Source organism: Mastigoproctus giganteus, chromosome 2 (assembly GCF_048544385.1).
Source record: "Mastigoproctus giganteus isolate SK-2022 chromosome 2, ASM4854438v1, whole genome shotgun sequence".
In the NCBI taxonomy this organism is placed as follows: Eukaryota; Metazoa; Arthropoda; class Arachnida; order Uropygi; family Thelyphonidae; genus Mastigoproctus; species Mastigoproctus giganteus.
Genome location: NC_143576.1, coordinates 190,257,334 through 190,274,329, shown reverse-complemented (window position 1 = coordinate 190,274,329; position 16,996 = coordinate 190,257,334). Strand labels below are relative to the sequence as shown.

General features: G+C 37.6%; 1 protein-coding gene across 1 annotated transcript in view; it reads left to right on the top strand.

Moving 5' to 3' along the window:
• unc79 (UNC-79 domain-containing protein) overlaps positions 1–16,996 on the top strand; it is a 1,082,710-nt gene that overhangs the window by 629,367 nt on the left and 436,347 nt on the right. Inside the window, exon 34 of the mRNA XM_090389680.1 lies at positions 16,361–16,543. Within this exon, the coding sequence (XP_090245806.1) occupies positions 16,361–16,543 (183 nt within the window). The remainder of the gene's footprint in view (positions 1–16,360; positions 16,544–16,996) is intronic.

The window sequence follows — 16,996 nt, the reverse complement described above, 5'->3', positions numbered from 1 at the left end:
GAGTATAATAACGAACAATTATACAGAGAAATAGATGGGCCAATAAATTAGAGTGTCTTTTAATGGGTGATTTTAACTTCCCAGATATAGACTGGAACCTCGTGAGTTGGTCACTCGCACATTAGCAAGGCTTTTGTGGATTTATTGGATGATTGCTTTCTACAGCAGCATGTTAGAGAGGCAACAAGAGGGAGTAACACTCTTGATCTGATTATCAGTAATGATTATTCATGCATCAAGAATGTACACATAAAGGAACCACACAGTGTACTGATGTGGGATTTACTAAAAGATGTAACTACCATCAGGGGTAAAGGGAAGGGTTTTTGTTTACATAAAGGTGACTAGAGTGGTCTCAGAGATTTTTAAGTCCTATACAGTGGGACCAACTGATGATGTTACCAACAGGAAATTCTAAATGGGGAGCGTTCTAGGAAGTAATTTTGTAAGCTATTAGACTTTTTGTTCCAACTAAGAAATACTGTTCTAGGTTTAGGCCCAAATAGATGTCAGAGGAACTAATGAGACTCGTGGAAGAGAAGAAAAATGCATGGGATGCATATAAATTATCAGGCGACACAGAAGCCTATGGTAGATACAAGCTAGTGTGTAATCAAGTCACAAAGGAGGTTAGGCAAGTGAAGGCAGATTATGAGAAATCTTTGGCAAAGGATGCAAAGAAAAACAGAAAAGATTTCTTTACTTATATAAACTCTAAAAGGAAGGTAATGAATGAGATTTATCCACTTGATATTAACGGTTTGACTGGTAGATGATCATTTTCAGATAGCTTCCAAACTAAGTGACTATTTTGCATCTATGTTGACACATGAGGAGTTATTCAAGGAAGAGAGGGCCAGATGTTTATCAAACTATAACAGGGAGTTAAATGATTTTGTAATAACTGAGAGCAAAGTGGAATAAAAATTGTTGAGGTTAAACATAAGAAAGGCACCTGCAGTAAATAGGATCTAACCAGTTATATTAACTTTTGCGGCAAATGAAGTAAGCAACCCCTTAGCCATAATCATGAGAGCATCCTTGGACTCAGGGGAAGTCCCCATGGATTGGAGATGTGCAAATTTATCTCCAATTCACAAAGGGGGATCAAAGGGTGACACGAGTAATTACAGACCTGTTAGTTCGACTTCTGTTCCAGGGAAAATAATGGAGTCACTGGTTAAAGAAGCATTGCAGGATCATTTACACAAGACAGCAGTAATAATTCAGACACAGCATGGGTTTGTTAAGTGGAAGTCTTGTTGCAAAATTGATTGGATACTATGATAGGTCACAAAGGAACTGGATGCAAAAAATAATTTTGATATAATATACTTGGATTTCAGGAAAGCTTTTGATAATTTTTTGTCCATGGAAGACTACTGTACAAATTGGAGCAGTATGGCATTAGGGGCAAGTTGCTACAATGTATAAAAGGATGATTGAGTTGGAGAAGACAGAGTGGTAATCAATGGATACTGCTCTACGTGGACCAATGTTATTTGTGGTGTCTCTTGGGGTTCGGTGTTGGGCCCCATTGTTGTTTTTTTCTATTTTTCAGTGATATTGATGAAGGTATAACAAACTTAATATCAAAGATTGCAGATGATACAAAGGTTGGCAGGGTTGTTAATGACAGTAAAGATATTATGCTAGACAGGATCTAGAAAAGTTAGACAGATAGGCTGAGAAGTGACAACTGAAGTTTAACATTGACAAATGCAAAATACTGCAAAGGGGTAGCAGTAATCCCAAAGAAACGTACCAACTTTGTGATACCTTTCTTTGGGAACGTAATTACACTCAGGGCATTGAAGAAGGAAAGAGACCCGGGGGTAAATGTGCAGTCAGATATGAAGTTTTCTGAGCAGTGTAGACAGGCTACCAGAGTAGGTCATGGGGTTTTGTCAATGATATACAGGAATTTTGCGAACAGGGATAAGGTGATTATCCCCTTGTATAAGCCAATGGTTAGGCCACACATTGAGTACTACATATAGGTCTGGAAGTCTCATTTTTTGAAGAATGTAGAATTGCTAGAACGAGTACAGAGAAAGACAGGTGAGGAGAACAAAGGGGGGGGTGCTATTACAAAGAAAGGCTTAAATTCTGCAAATGGCAACTTCTGGAAACTAGGCACCTGCGAAGCAATCTGATTGAGGTGTATAAGGCCTTGAATGCATTGAGCAGGCTCATTTCTGATTTGGAGCATAATGGCCTTTAGCTGCCGTTGCGCCATAAAACTTCCACCAACAACAGCATCATTTCTGATGAGATTCTTCGTCTTGCTCAGATTACATAAATTGTAATTAATTGTATTAATGATTGAATCTATGAGGGGGCATAGATTCAAACTGAGGAAATACAGTTGTAGAAAAATGTTGCAGAAATTTGCCTTTAGCCAGCAGGTAGTTGATTGCTGGAACAAATTTCTTTCTGTTGTTGTGGAAGTTGATAGCTTAAGTAAATTCAAGGCAGAACTAGACAAACATTTGGAACAAATGGATCAATTAAATGGGAAGGAATTTTTTTTTTTTTTGGCTGATGCTGTTTAAGCTTACTTTCTTGCATCATTTGCTTATACTAATGCTAATATATTTCCTGTTTCCCTGAAAATAGGCCGGTAGAAACGCTGACAATAATTACCACCTGTGGGATCAGAGCATTCTTCCTTGATGATAACTGCTGTGTTGCCCGATGCATAAATGAGAGCTCTGGCATTGTGTTTTGGCAGCTGAGAGCTTAATGCACCCCCTCCTTTTTAATTCCTTCGAGAGCATCCACCTTTCTCTTCAAGCTCTCAAAATGCCCATTAGAAAAGCTGAGTTGTCACCTAATTTCTTCACACTCTCTGCACTGAACAAACACAAAGACATCCCCCCCCCCCCTTGGTAGTATCATGTCCTGTTCCAGAACAGTTTGCAAAAATTGCACTTTTTGTTAGGCCATGATTTGTAGAAGAATTATCCTTTGGTTCTCCCCTGAGCCACAGCATTCCTGCTACTTTGTGCCTGTTGCTTTGCTGCTCTTGTGTGCATGGTTTACATTTAAATTCAATTTAATTGAGTAATTGACAATACTACACTAAGCTAATGGATTCCTAAATGCAATGATACATATTATGCTATCAAGTTTAGGTTATACCTTACGCTATCAAGTTCAAGTGTTATGTTACAATATACCATTACATTTGCAGAGTTTTAAATTAGTTATATCCTTACTAAAAGTCTAATTTCTTAGCTAAAAAAAAAAAATATATGCCAAACTAGAGAACTATATAGCTTCTAATTTTTCACAATTAAAACCCTTCAATTCCACTGCACTATTAGTTCATGCTACGATATTCACACCAAAACGTTGATACAAAAGCTCTATGAATAATAAGTCACAATTTACAAAATCTCTAGCTAAATTTGAAAATAAGTTAATGAATATGACTGAGACTTTTAAATAATTTGTTACCCACAATTTAAATATGTTAATTAGTCAAAAATACATTCAAAATTTCCAAAAAAAAACTTATCTGTTCCCAAGGGCTTTTTTCTTCATCTGCCAATATGGCACATTTGTGTGTTTTAGTTAATAAGAAGTTTGTTTGCTGTGATTTAAAATTCTCCTGAGTTATCTAAAGTTCCATATTCATATAGGCTACTTCTTTCCTTTCTTTCTTTCTTTTTTTTTTTTTGTTTTGTTTAAAGGTAAAAAATGAGCTATAAATCCTGAACACAGAGTCAGTTGTCTCTCAAGTATACATTATTTTTATCTCCCATTTGATGGACAGTTTTATTGCCATACTGAGTAATGTGTGTGCTAATAAAACTATCAGTCAAACTTAGACAGTTTAATTCTTCCGCTTCAAGAAGCTGTTTAGTAGTCTTTTACCACTAAACATATAGCCAGATCTTCATAGTATACGAAAGATAAGTGCATGGTTATTTTGGTATATTGCAGTGGTAGTCGGTTTCTGGTTGGTTGTGAAATTATTGTGCAGAGTTAGTATTATTCCACACAGATGGAAATTTCTTTCCAACAATTAACTGCCTGCTCGCTGAAAGCAAATTCTTGCAACCATCAAACTTCACCAGTTTAAACTTATGCTGACTAGTGTGTTGTCTGAGCAACAGAAGGATGTCATCATCATCATTTAGCTTAGTGAATTCACTCAAAGCCTTAAACACCTCAATCATATCTCAATCAAGTGCCTGGCTTCCAGAATTGAAGAAAATGAAATTGCAAGTGAAATTTTCAGAATTGAAGCCTTTCTTGGAAGAGTACCCATTTGTTGTCCTCACTAATACTATTGCCATTCTCTGCACCCGTTCTCTGCACCCGTTCCACATACCTCATAAAATGAGGCTTCCAGACTGTATGCAGTACTGAAAATGTGGCCTCATCATTGCCATATTCAACAAGGACAATCGCCTCCTTATTCCTGCCAGCAAAATTGCTATATATGATTGACAAAAGCCTATGAGCCGATCTAGCAGCCTTTCTGCACTGTTCAGAAAACTTAATGTCTGAGTACACAATTATAACCCCCTTCCCCAGATCAGGTCTTTTCCACTAGATAGTCTAGACTCTAGATGGTATTGTATTACTTCTTAAACCACTGACCCCATTATTTTTCCTTGCACAGAAGCCAAGCTTACAGGTCTAGAGTTACTCACTTCACCCTTTGATCACCCTTTTTTTATTTGAAGATATATTCGCACATCCCAGTCTACAGAGACTGGGATATGCACCCCAGATCCGAAATGCTGCCATAATTATGGCTCGTTTGCTGACCTCTTTTGCTGTCCCTCTTAACATAACTGGATACATCCCATCATTCTGAGAATAACAGTTTCTCTTCCACTTTTCTTTTAATCATCACAAAATCAATTAAATCTCTGTAATTTGAAAGATTCTAGCATTCACATCACTAAAAAATTCCTCATTGTAAAAGTAGATGCAAAATATCTATTCAATTTGTCAGTAACCTAAACAGGACTATCATCATTTGAACAGCATTCATCTGTAGCAGATTTATCCCTTTCCATATAGTGTTTACAAGTAAAGAAGTCTTTGCTACCTTTCTTTACCCAGAGACTTCTCATAACCCCGGGGGCTCACATCTGGTGAGTATGGGCTTGGCAAACCCAGGGTCCTGAGCTGGATATCATCATTCTTCTCTTTCTTGGTGATACCCCTCTCTCTCTCTCTCTCTCTCTCACACACACACACACACACACACACACACACACACACACACACACACACACACATGGGGGTAACTGGGGAATTTTTTTTTTTTTTGGCTGGTGCAGCATAAGCCTCAGGCTTCCTTGTACCATATTGCTAATAATAATAATAATAATAATAATAATCTGCCTTAGCTTGCCTAACACAGTTTGTGACTTTATTGCAGACTAGTTTATACCAGCTGTAGGCTGGTATGTCTCCTACAGTGGGAATAATATATGCCTGCATTTTTGTCTCCTACAGTAGGAATAATATAAAAATGCCTGCATTTTTCTTTTCTCTTGCTACTAGTCTCATCTGTCGAGTTTATCTGACATCTGTTTAATTGTAAACCTTGAACAGTATCTCTTAGTTTGGTGGTATGAAAAGCCTGCTATCTTCTACAATTACATCCCTTGTATGTTTTCCATCTAGAATTTGTTATTGGTAATATCCTCGGTTGGTCCTACTGAACAGATTTTAATAACTGTCTGAGACCACTGCAGTTACCATTATGAAACAAAAAGCCACTCCCTTTGCCCTTGACATTAGGTATATTTTTAACCCAAGCACAGGATTTTTGATTTTTTTTTTTGTTGTTTTTTTTTGTAGCATTATTTTCTTTTATTTTTCTTATATGTCCATGAATTTGTAAAATTTCAATATAATCTACATCTTGACTTTCCACAAATTTAAGTAATGTCTCTGCAGCTATCAGGGCTTCGTTACAACTTGCTTTGCAAGCTGGCTGCAGTTCCTCATCGTTGTCCTCGTCAGGTCCTGCTGTAGGTTCTTTGCATCCTTCAATATTTTGAACTGAGTTTAAAATATCAGGAATGATTTCTACAGTGTTATTTGAGTCTTCCACTTCCAAGTTATTTTCAGCGATTACAAAGTCATCGGGCAATATTTTTTTGAACGATTTTATAATTGTTTTGCTTTTAACTTCCACTCATGCAGTAGAAATGTTATAGATAGCATCTTTAATTGTTAGTGACTTTCAAAATAAAAGAGGATTCTTTTCTTCCGGGATGAAGCCCATCATTAAGGTCTTTCTCTGCAATTGTTTCATGCTCTCAATCACACCCTGGTCCATAGATTGTGCGAGTGATGTTACATTGGGTGGAAGATAAATGACGACAATATTGCATTTTCTGCAGATAGTTTTTTCAATGGAGAGTTATCTAATAACAAAATTGCTTTGTGGGGGAGACCTTTACGAGGCATAATTTTTTTAATGTGAGGAATTAATTAATTTTTAATTTTTAAAAATTAAAAAATTAATTTTTTTAATATATATCATTGACAAATTTATCTGTCCACCACTTTTCGAATATATCCCTAGTCATCCATGCAGATCGATGATTATAATAATCTGTTGGAATATTAGTCGTGTCCTTTAAACTTCTAGGAGATTTCGATTTTCCAACTATGGTTAATTTTAATTTGTCATCCCCTTCTTTCTTATACAGATGCCAACGTGCAGTTGGGCATTGCTCACCAATAAAGTCCTGTCTCATCTGTGTTGTAAATTTGAGATGGAACAAGACCCTTTTCTTTAATAATCATGAATCTCTATTTACTATCAACTTTATTCTGTGATGAATTAGCTATAAAATAGCTAATTCATCACAGAATAAAGTTGCTCCCACATTATCTGCACTGAGCTTTTCACCATGTCTCTAACTCTCTAATACCATGCCTGTCTTTAAATCGTTTCAACCGACCAGATGAAAATCATTACACTTTCAAGTTGTTCATTTGTAGCACCTCTGAGTGATTTTCTTTGTGAAGCGCAAGGAAATGTGTCACATTTATAAACAAATTTATCTATATTGGGCTGGTTTTTAATGATGTCCCGTACAGTTTGCTGGCCAATTCCATATTTGTCTGCAAGCTTTGAATCTCCTTTTTCACTTCTTTTAATAATTTCCAGTTTCTTTTCCACTGTTAAAACAACTCATTTTCATTGACCTGACATTTTAGGGGTTTGAAATGCGAGATAAATATTACGTACAACACACAGCAAGTGCAGGAACAAGCTTTCACAATGTTTAATAGACAAATGCGAATAGGTTACATTAGTATGTTTTTTGGTATTAGAAATGCAGCAGGTGTTTCAAGACACTTCGCATCTGCGGATGTAAAAACATCTGACACGATTTACCAAGTGGAAAAATGAGAGATGCGACAGTGATTTCCTGTATGTACTTTACGAATCCACTTGCACAGATAAATAATGCTTTTTAAATGTTTGTTAAAAATAAAACTACATACGTATAAAGGACCACCGTTAATCTCACCCTACCGATAATTGAGCCCCGAATAACTGATGTTTTACTGTATTATCAATGGTATTGATGAAAGCATATCAGGCTTAATGTCCAAGTTTGCAGATGATACAAAGATTGGCAGGGTGGTTAATGACAGGAACGACTGTATGCTACTGCAACAGGATCTAGAAAAGTTAGGCAGATGATCTGAGAAATGGCAATTGAAGTTTAATATTGACAAATGCAAAGTACTGTATATCGGTAGCAGTAACTCCAGAGTAACGTGCCAACTACGTGGTACTACACTCAGGGTGGTAGAAAATGGAAAAAACCTTGGGGATAATTGTGCAGTTGGATATGAAGTTCTCTGAGCATTAGCATTAGCATTAGTAGAGGCATTTGATGCAAAAAAGCAAGCTTATGCAGCATCAGCCAAAAAAAAAAAAAAAAAAAAAAACCACTTCCACTTCACCCCTCTGTTCGTTCGAAATACCTGTCCAGCTGAGCCTTGAACTTATTTAGGCTATCAACTACCACGACAAAGGATGGAAGTCTGTTCCACCAACCAACCACCTGCTGGCTAAAGGAAAATTTCCGCACATCTATCCTACATCTGTCTTTCCTCAATTTGAATTTATGCCCTCTCAGGTGATTATTCTGAGCAAGAGGAAGAATCCCATCAGAATTGAGCATGCTCAAACCATTCAGAGCTTTATACACCTCTATCAGATCACCTCGCTGGTGCCTAGTCTCCAGACACTGTAATTTGCAAAACTTAAGCCTTTCTTCGTAAGAGCAACCCTCTGTTCCATTCACTAATCTTGTTGCCCTTCTCTGTATTCGTTCCAGCAGCTCTACATCCTTCTTGAAATGAGGCCTCCAGACCTGTATACAGTACTCCAGGTGTGGCCTGACCATTGCCTTGTACAAGAGAATAATCACCTCCTTATCCCTGCTAGAAAAATTCCTATATATCATTGACAATACACCATGAGCTACTATTGCAACCCATCTGCACTGATCAGAGCACTTCATATCTCCCTGCACAACCACCCCCAGGTCCCTTTCATTCTCTACCACTGTCAGTGTAGTACCACAGAGTTGATACGTTGCTCTGAGGTTGCTGTTTCCCATATGTATATTATATACTTGGTATATAATATTATATTATATACTTGGTTGATATTATATACTTGGATCTTAGAAAGGCTTTTGATACTGTTGCACGTGGAAGACTGCTGCACAAATTGGAGCAGTGTGGCATTGGAGACAACTTGCTGCTATGGATAAAGGGGTGGTTAAGGAGGAGAAGACAGAGAGAGGTAATCAATGGACACTGCTCATCGTGGACTAATGTTATTAGTGGAATCCCTCAGGGTTCAGTATTGGGTCCATTATTGTTTTCTGTATTTATAAATGATATTGATGGTATATCAAGCTTAATGTCCAAGTTTGCAGACGATACGAAGGTTGGCAGGGTTGTCAAGGACACTACTGACACTATGCTACTGCAACAGGATCTGGAAAGGTTGAGCAGATGGGCTGAGAGGTGGCAAATGAAGATTAACATTGACAAATGTAAAGTACTGCATATAGGAAACAGCAACCCCAGAGCAACGTATCAACTCAGTGGTACTATACTGACAGTGGTAGAGAATGAAAGGGACCTGGGGGTGGTTGTCCAGGCAGATATGAAGTTTTCTGAGCAGTGCAGATGGGCTGCAAGAGTAGCTCATGGTGTATTGTCAATGATATATAGGAATTTTTCTAGCAGGAATAAGGAGGTGATTATTCCCTTGTATAAGGCAATGGTCAGACCACACCTAGAGTACTGTATACAGGTCTGGAGGCCTCATTTCAAGAAGGATGTAGAGATGCTGGAAAGAGTACAGAGAAGGGCAACAAGATTAGTGAATGGAACAAAGGGGTGCTCTTACGAAGAAAGGCTTAAGTTTTGCAAATTACAGTGTCTGGAGACTAGGCACCGGCGAGGTGATCTGATAGAGGTGTATAAAGCCTTGAATGGTTTGAGCATTCTCAATGCTGATGGGATTCTTCCTCTTGCTCAGAATAATCACCTGAGAGGGCATAAATTCAAATTGAGAAAAGACAGATGTAAGATAGACGTAAGGAAATTTGCCTTTAGCCAGTTAGTCCCTGCATCCAGTTCTTTTGTGACTGCATCATAGTATCCAATCAAATTGGTCAGGCAAGACTTCCCCTTAACAAAATCATGCTGTGTCTGAGCTATAACTGAAGTCTTGTCTAGATGATCCTGCAGTGCTTCTTTAACCAGTGCCTCCATTAATTTTCCAGGAACAGAAGTTAAACTAACAGGTCTATAATTACTTGTGTCGCCCCTTGATCCTGCTTTGTGAATTGGAGTCACATTTGCACATCTCCAGTCCATGGGTACTTCCCCTGAGTCCAAGGAAGCTCTCATAATTATGCCTAAGGGTTTGCTTACTTCCTTTGCTGCCTCCTTTAATATAACTGGATAGATCTCATCCACCCCAGGTGCCTTTCTTGTATTTATCTTCAACAATTTCTCCTCCACTTTACTCTCATTTATTACAAGATTCTCTGGCTTACTGCCAGAGTTGAATACACCTCTGGCATTCCCCTCGCTGAATAACTGCTCATGTGTGAATGTCGATGCAAAATATCCATTGTTTGTTAGCTACCTGAGCAGGATCATCAACAGTTGACCCATCAAGTGGACCAATCTGATTCATCCCCTTCCTTCTAGAGTTTACATAAATAAAGAACTCTTTGCTGTTTTTCTTTGCATCCCTTGCCAAAGATTTCTCGTAATCTGCCTTCGCCTCCCTAACCTCCTTTGTAACTTGGTTACAGATCAACTTGTATCTATCATAGGCTTCTGTGTCACGTGTTAATTTGTATGTATCCCATGCATTTTTCTTCTCTGCCATATGTCTCATTAGTTCATCTGACATCCACTTAGGCCTAAACCTTGAAGCAGTGCACGAATCACTTTCACCTCTGCCAGTGGCTACTGTTAATCTATTAGTCTTTGTCTCCCCCCCCAAGCTAACAGTTTTCCGACCCACCTAACACTGCCTAGATAGCATCAGCAAATATTCTTGCACCCTTTCTATTTAAGTGTATCCCATCCCTGTAGAAGCAATCTCTCCTGTTAACAAGTACAGTCCAGGTTAAAAAAAATTCTACCCCTTGAGCCTTGCACAATCTTTCCAGGGCCGAATTGATCGACAATGCTCTCGTCATATACTCCCTCCTATCGTGTCTGGGCAGAATTGCAGACACTTTCAGATTCAACCCTAATTCACGGCTTTTTTTCAACGGTACCTGTACTTGTTAAGTAATTCTACCCGTCTCCTACTCTTGATATCATTAGTGCCAACGTGTACAACTATATCACCTTTTGTGCCCTTAAAAGATGATATCTACTCTACAACGTCATTAACCTTTGCCCCTTGCAGACATACCCTGGTCCTGTTCCACCTATTCTTTTTACAAAGCATGTTCCCTGTTTCTCTGACAATAGAGTCACCAACAACTACTAGTTCCTGTGGGACCGGCGCATTCTGCCTTGGGGGTTGCCCCATCGATATCAAGTGGACCAATCTGATTCATCCCCTTCCTTCTAGAGTTTACATAAGTAAAGAACTCTTTGCTGTTTTTCTTTGCATCCCTTGCCAAAGATTTCTCGTAATCTGCCTTCGCCTGCCTAACCTCCTTTGTAACTTGGTTACAGATCAACTTGTATCTATCATAGGCTTCTGTGTCATGTGTTAATGTGTATGTATCCCATGCATGTTTCTTCTCTGCCATATGCCTAATCAGTTCATCTGACATCCATTTAGGCCTAAACCTTGAACAGTATTTCTTAGTTGGTATGTAAAGCCTAGTAGCTTCCAAGATAAGTTCTTTGAATGCTTCCCATTTTGCATTTGCTGTTGGTAACATCATCAGTTGGTCCCACTGTATAGAATTTAAATACTGTCTCAGTCCATCGTAGTCGCCTTTACGAAAGCAGTAACCCTTCCCTTTACTCCTAATGGTAGTTACCTCTTTGAGTAAATCCCACTTCAGCACACTGTGATCACTGCCACCTAGTGGTTCATTTATCTGCAGATTCTTAATGCATGAAGAATCACTGCTGATAATCAAATCAAGAGTATTCCTCCCTCTAGTTGCCTCCCGAATATGCTGATGTAGAAAACAATCATCCAGTAAATCATCCAGTAAATCCAGCCCCCAAATTCCAGTCAATATCTGGGAAATTAAAATCTCCCATTATAAGACTCTGATTTACTGGCCCACTCTATTTCCCTGTACAGTTTCTTATTATACTCATCAGAGTCATTAGGCCTATAGCACACGCCTACTCTCAATTTTGATCTCCCAATGCTTATGTCACACCAAACTGACTCGACACTGCACTGTCCAGCGATGTCCACTGGCTTCACTTCCTTGGATTTTATGTATTTCTTAACTAATAGCATAAATACTCCTCCCTTCCTATCCAGTCTATCCTTTCTGTAGACGTTGTACTCCCCAAATTCCAGTTCTGTATTCCTTATATCTGTGTGACACCACGTCTCTGATATCCCAACAATATCTGCCTTTGATGTTTTGAGCAATACCTCAAATTCATCAAATTTATTTACTAAACTCCTAGCATTGGTGTACACGCAAGTATACATGCACCTATTTCTATTCTTAGCTACCCTAACACAACCCATGTGTTTACTTGTACCGCAATGACTCCCGGCAGTCTCTGAAATATCCTGCATCTTTTTTTTCAGGCTTCTGCTCATTCCAATAGAAGCAGTGCCAGAATCTCTTTCACCTCTGCCAGTGGCTACTGTTAATCTATTCGTCTTTGTCTCCCCCCAAGCTAGCAGTTCTCCGATCCACCTAACACTGCCTCGACAGCATCAGCAAATATTCCTGCACCCTTTCTATTTAAGTGTATCCCATCCCTGTAGAAGCAATCTCTCCTGTTAACAAGTACAGTCCAGGCTGAAAAAAATTCTACCCCTTGAGCCTTGCACAATCTTTCCAGGGCCGAATTGATCGACAAGGCTCTCGTCATATACTCCCTCCTATCGTGTCTGGGCAGAATTGCAGACACTTTCAAATTCAATCCTATTTCACGGCTTTTTTTCAACAGTGACCTGTACTTGTTAAGCAATTCTGCCGGTCTCCTACTCTTGATATCATTAGTGCCAACGTGTACACTATATCACCTTTTGTGCCCTTAAAAGATGATATCCGCTCTACAACGTCATCAACCTTTGTCCCTGGCAGACATACCCTGGTCCTGTTCCACCTATCTTTTTTACAAAGCATGTTCCCCGTTTCCCTGACAATAGAGTCACCAACAACTACTAGTTCCTGTTGGACCAGCGCATTCTGCCTTGGGGGTTGCCGCTGTGTTGCGCGACGACCAAGTGCAAGCTCTGGCGTTGATGTGGGCAGCTGAGAGCTTGATGGGCCCCTCAGTTTAGTTCCTTCGAGGGCATCCACCCTGTCCTTCAAGCTCTCATATAGGCCCATAAGAACGCTGAGTTGTTGCCTGATTTCGATACACTCCTTGCATCGCGCACACACAAAGACATCCCCCATGGCAATATCATGCCCCGTACCTGAATGCTCCACAAACATCATGCAAGCTGTGCATTTTAGAAGGCTGTGATTCAGAGGGCAACTGCCCCCCTCAGTTCTCCTCTGAGCCACAACACTTCCATTAGCTTGAGCCGAAATGAACCAGTTCTTTATGGCAGTGTATTGAAGAACCATCCGTACTTGGATCATAATGCCTGTCTTTAAATATGGGCCTTGGCAACGTTGAATTTGAAAATAGTAGGCATATGGTATAGGATAGGGAAATGATATAGAGAATAAGGAAAGTAAAAAGATATGTGCAAAAGAATGAGATCAGAAGAGAAGATTGAAATAGTATTAACTTAACCCTCAAGTAATCTAACATGTAGATTAGTGATGTTATTTTGGTTTTTTTTTTAGGAGCATTAGCAACTAAGGCCATATTGCTCCGGGAATATGTGGTGGTCATTCCCTGACTTTTCCGCATCCTCCGTATTTGGTAGTGACGGGCTCGAACCCCGGTCTAATCAAGAAGCGTGTGCTACGCACTGCTGCTCCTTCCCACCTGGCTACGGAGGCACCTGTAGATTAGTGGAATAAGTCTTTAAAGTTGAAAGAAAAATGAAAAGAAGAATTGTAATACTTGGGCAAGCCGAGAATGTAAATGCCCAACCTCAAAGTGAGGTCCCTGGCCAAGTGAAGATTTATTGTAACGATTGTGGTCTCATGACAACGTGTGCTGTTATAATTCATTCTCTTTTCTTAGTATTGATGTTTAAAATGTTTGATTTTCCTCCTTTCCTTCACTTTTTAATACAAAATTTCCTTGATCACTAATGCAACAGTTTATTTCTTATATATCTATGGGTTTTTTTTTTTTTCTTTATTTTTTTAAACCCATCAGTAGGAGCAGGGCACCTCACAGGTGTCCCTCAAAAATAGCCTTCCCACGTTAAGCATTAATCAATGATTAAATTTCTTAAATTTTTTCTACCTTCCGAAATAAGTCAGACTTTTATTGCAATAGTTTCTGAAATTATTTTTTTATGATTTTATTGAAGAAATTGGGTACAAGAATCTGTCCTCTCCACTGTTTTTACAACTATTTGGATATTGCTTGGAGAATGGCATGTACCAGAAAAGCGGCACCAATATTGTGTTTGTTTAAAGTTTCAAGTTGCTTGTTTTTCCTCTCCCACTAGGTCAGTAAAAATCTACCATCCTACCCTAGTTGTGTTTGAAAGATTTATCATTGCTATCACAGCATAAAGATGATAACACAAAACCAAGTATTCTCTCAAAATTACCACTACTCTGTGGAAAGCAACATATGTAATTTCAAATTTTGCTCACTGTTAAGTGTGCCAAATTGGAATAAGGCTGAAAATGGAAGTAACTAAGTATTTTGCTTTATTTAATTTTTAATAATAATTATATATATAATAAGCATAAATGTATGTGTATGCACAATTTGCGATTTCATGCATTTGATGGTCTTTTAAATGCAAGAGACTAAGAGACTGATGATTCTGTTTTATGTTTAATATGCTTTCTTGTAATTTTTAGAAAAATGAATTCGTTTTTTCTTTTGGTTTTTTTTTGAAAATAAAAGGTGTAAAACACACAGCTTGTTTTAAAAATTTTAATATATTTTTTAAACTTAAAAAAATTATATATACAATAAGCATTACAGTCCATTTAGAAAATCTGAAATATTGGCATTGTTCAAGCAGAATTCAAAGAAAAACTAAAATGTTTTCCAAACATTAAAAAGAAAGTGGGCACACCTTTTCAGGTGCCCCGTTACCATTTTTGCTACAAATGGGAGTGCCAACACTGGGTGTGTTAAGCTTTCAAACTTTATATCTTATTTTTTTACTTTCCTTTATTACTTTACTTTTTTTTAGGCTGATATCTTGTACAATGAATGATATCTTGTAAAAGTCTAAAATATTAATTCTGAAATGTCAGTGGTTCATTCACTTTTCCAATTTTTAGGCAAGTTCACATATTCGCAGGTGCCTAGTCTCCAGCTGCTGCAATTTGCAGAACTTAAGCCTTTCTTGGTAAGGGGTCCTCTTACCAAGAAAGGCTTAAGTTCTGCAAATTGCAGTGGCTGGAGACTAGGCACTTGTGAGCGAGGTGATCTGATTGAAGTGTATAAGGTCTTGAATGGGTTGAGCACACTGAATTCTGATGGGATTCTTCCACTTGCCCAGATTACGAACCTGAGGGGGCATAAATTCAAATTGAGGAAAGACGGATGTAGAATAGATGTGCGGAAATTTGCCTTTAGCCAGCGGGTGGTTAATTGCTGGAATAAACTTCCATCTGTCGTTGTGGAAATTGATAGCGTAAATAAATTCAAGGAGAGACTGGACAAACTTTTAGAGAGAATGGATGTATGAAATTGTGTTTTTTTTTTTTTTGTTTTTTTTTTTATGCACTTGCTTTCTTGCATTACTACTACTACAACTATTATGTATGCATATACACCTATTGACTTTACCGTACCTGCCTATCTGTTGATCCACATATGCCTCAACTAATGCTAATAACATAATTCCCAGTGGACAGATTTTCAAGAAATTTTATATTTGGGACTTTTAAAAATATTTGTAAATCCAGTAATTATTATTTCTTTTTACCATACTATTTTCATGTAAAAAAGAAATTCAGATATTAAATGCAGTTTTGATACAGTATCGTTAGCTTTAGACAATCTGTGCACCCTTCACATATATTATTTTCTAGGACTCGTGAATATATCACTTTTAAAGAGATACATTTATAGAAAGAAAAAGCAAAGAAACTTTAAAAAATTAATAAATAAAAAAGTATATGGGAATAGAGTAATAAATATTATGTACAGTTGTAATTAAACTGACTGGTTAAGTTTAGAAAACCTAAAACTATAGAGTTCTATTTTCGTAAGTGATTGAGAAGGAGATAACTATATTTACTTTTCATTTCTATTAATTACAGAAAAAGGGGGAAAAATATATTTAATTTAGGAAAAAAAAAAAATAGAACATGCCTGAAATATAATGCGCTGCATACATTAACTAACTTGTTAAACAAGCCTTAAGGGATATATCTGCCACCCCTGAAATGTTGCCTGAGTAATGTATTCATTGTGTGGATTACAGTCAAGTAATGGAAAGAATTAATTCTGACTTTTACCAGTTTGTTTTGGTAAATCCTAGGTTACTGGATTTCTGGCTTTTACATATATATATATTATTATTATTTTTCTTTTTTCTCCTTACCAGGTATTGGACTACAATTTTAGTATGGGAAATATTTTGTTGTCTATTTGTCTTCCTCTACTTGTTTACTGTCCAGCTCCTCAACGATTCATTCATGAACACTATTCTCCTAGCTATTCCATATGGTTGCTGAATGCTCATTTGCGTCATTCTTGGCTGATGGCAACACTTGTATTTCTTTATAAGGTTTGTATTAAGATATATAGGTTTGATTATTTATTTCTGTACACCTTAAATTAATTGCATTGCTTTTTTTGTAATTTATTATATCATATTGTGTCAGTTGTAGGTAGGAAATATAAATACTTTCATTTACGCTAGTTTAGAATGATTCTATAATTTATTTGGTATCATGTAGGCAATAATTTTTATTACAGTGAACTCTAAAATCTTGACACTCTTGGGGATTGAGAAGTAGCAGATTTTAAAATTTTCTGGACTTTACAGAGGTATTCCTAGTGGTTAAGCAGTTTTGGAGAAACATAGTTCAATGAGTATTAAGCAGTAATAACTGAACTAAAATTTAAAAATGACTAAAAAAAAAGTGTTGTTTATACTACAGGACAATCAAATAGATCTGGGGAGTTTACATATACAACTCATTATTTTTTTTTTGACAAAAGTTCAATCATTATCCAT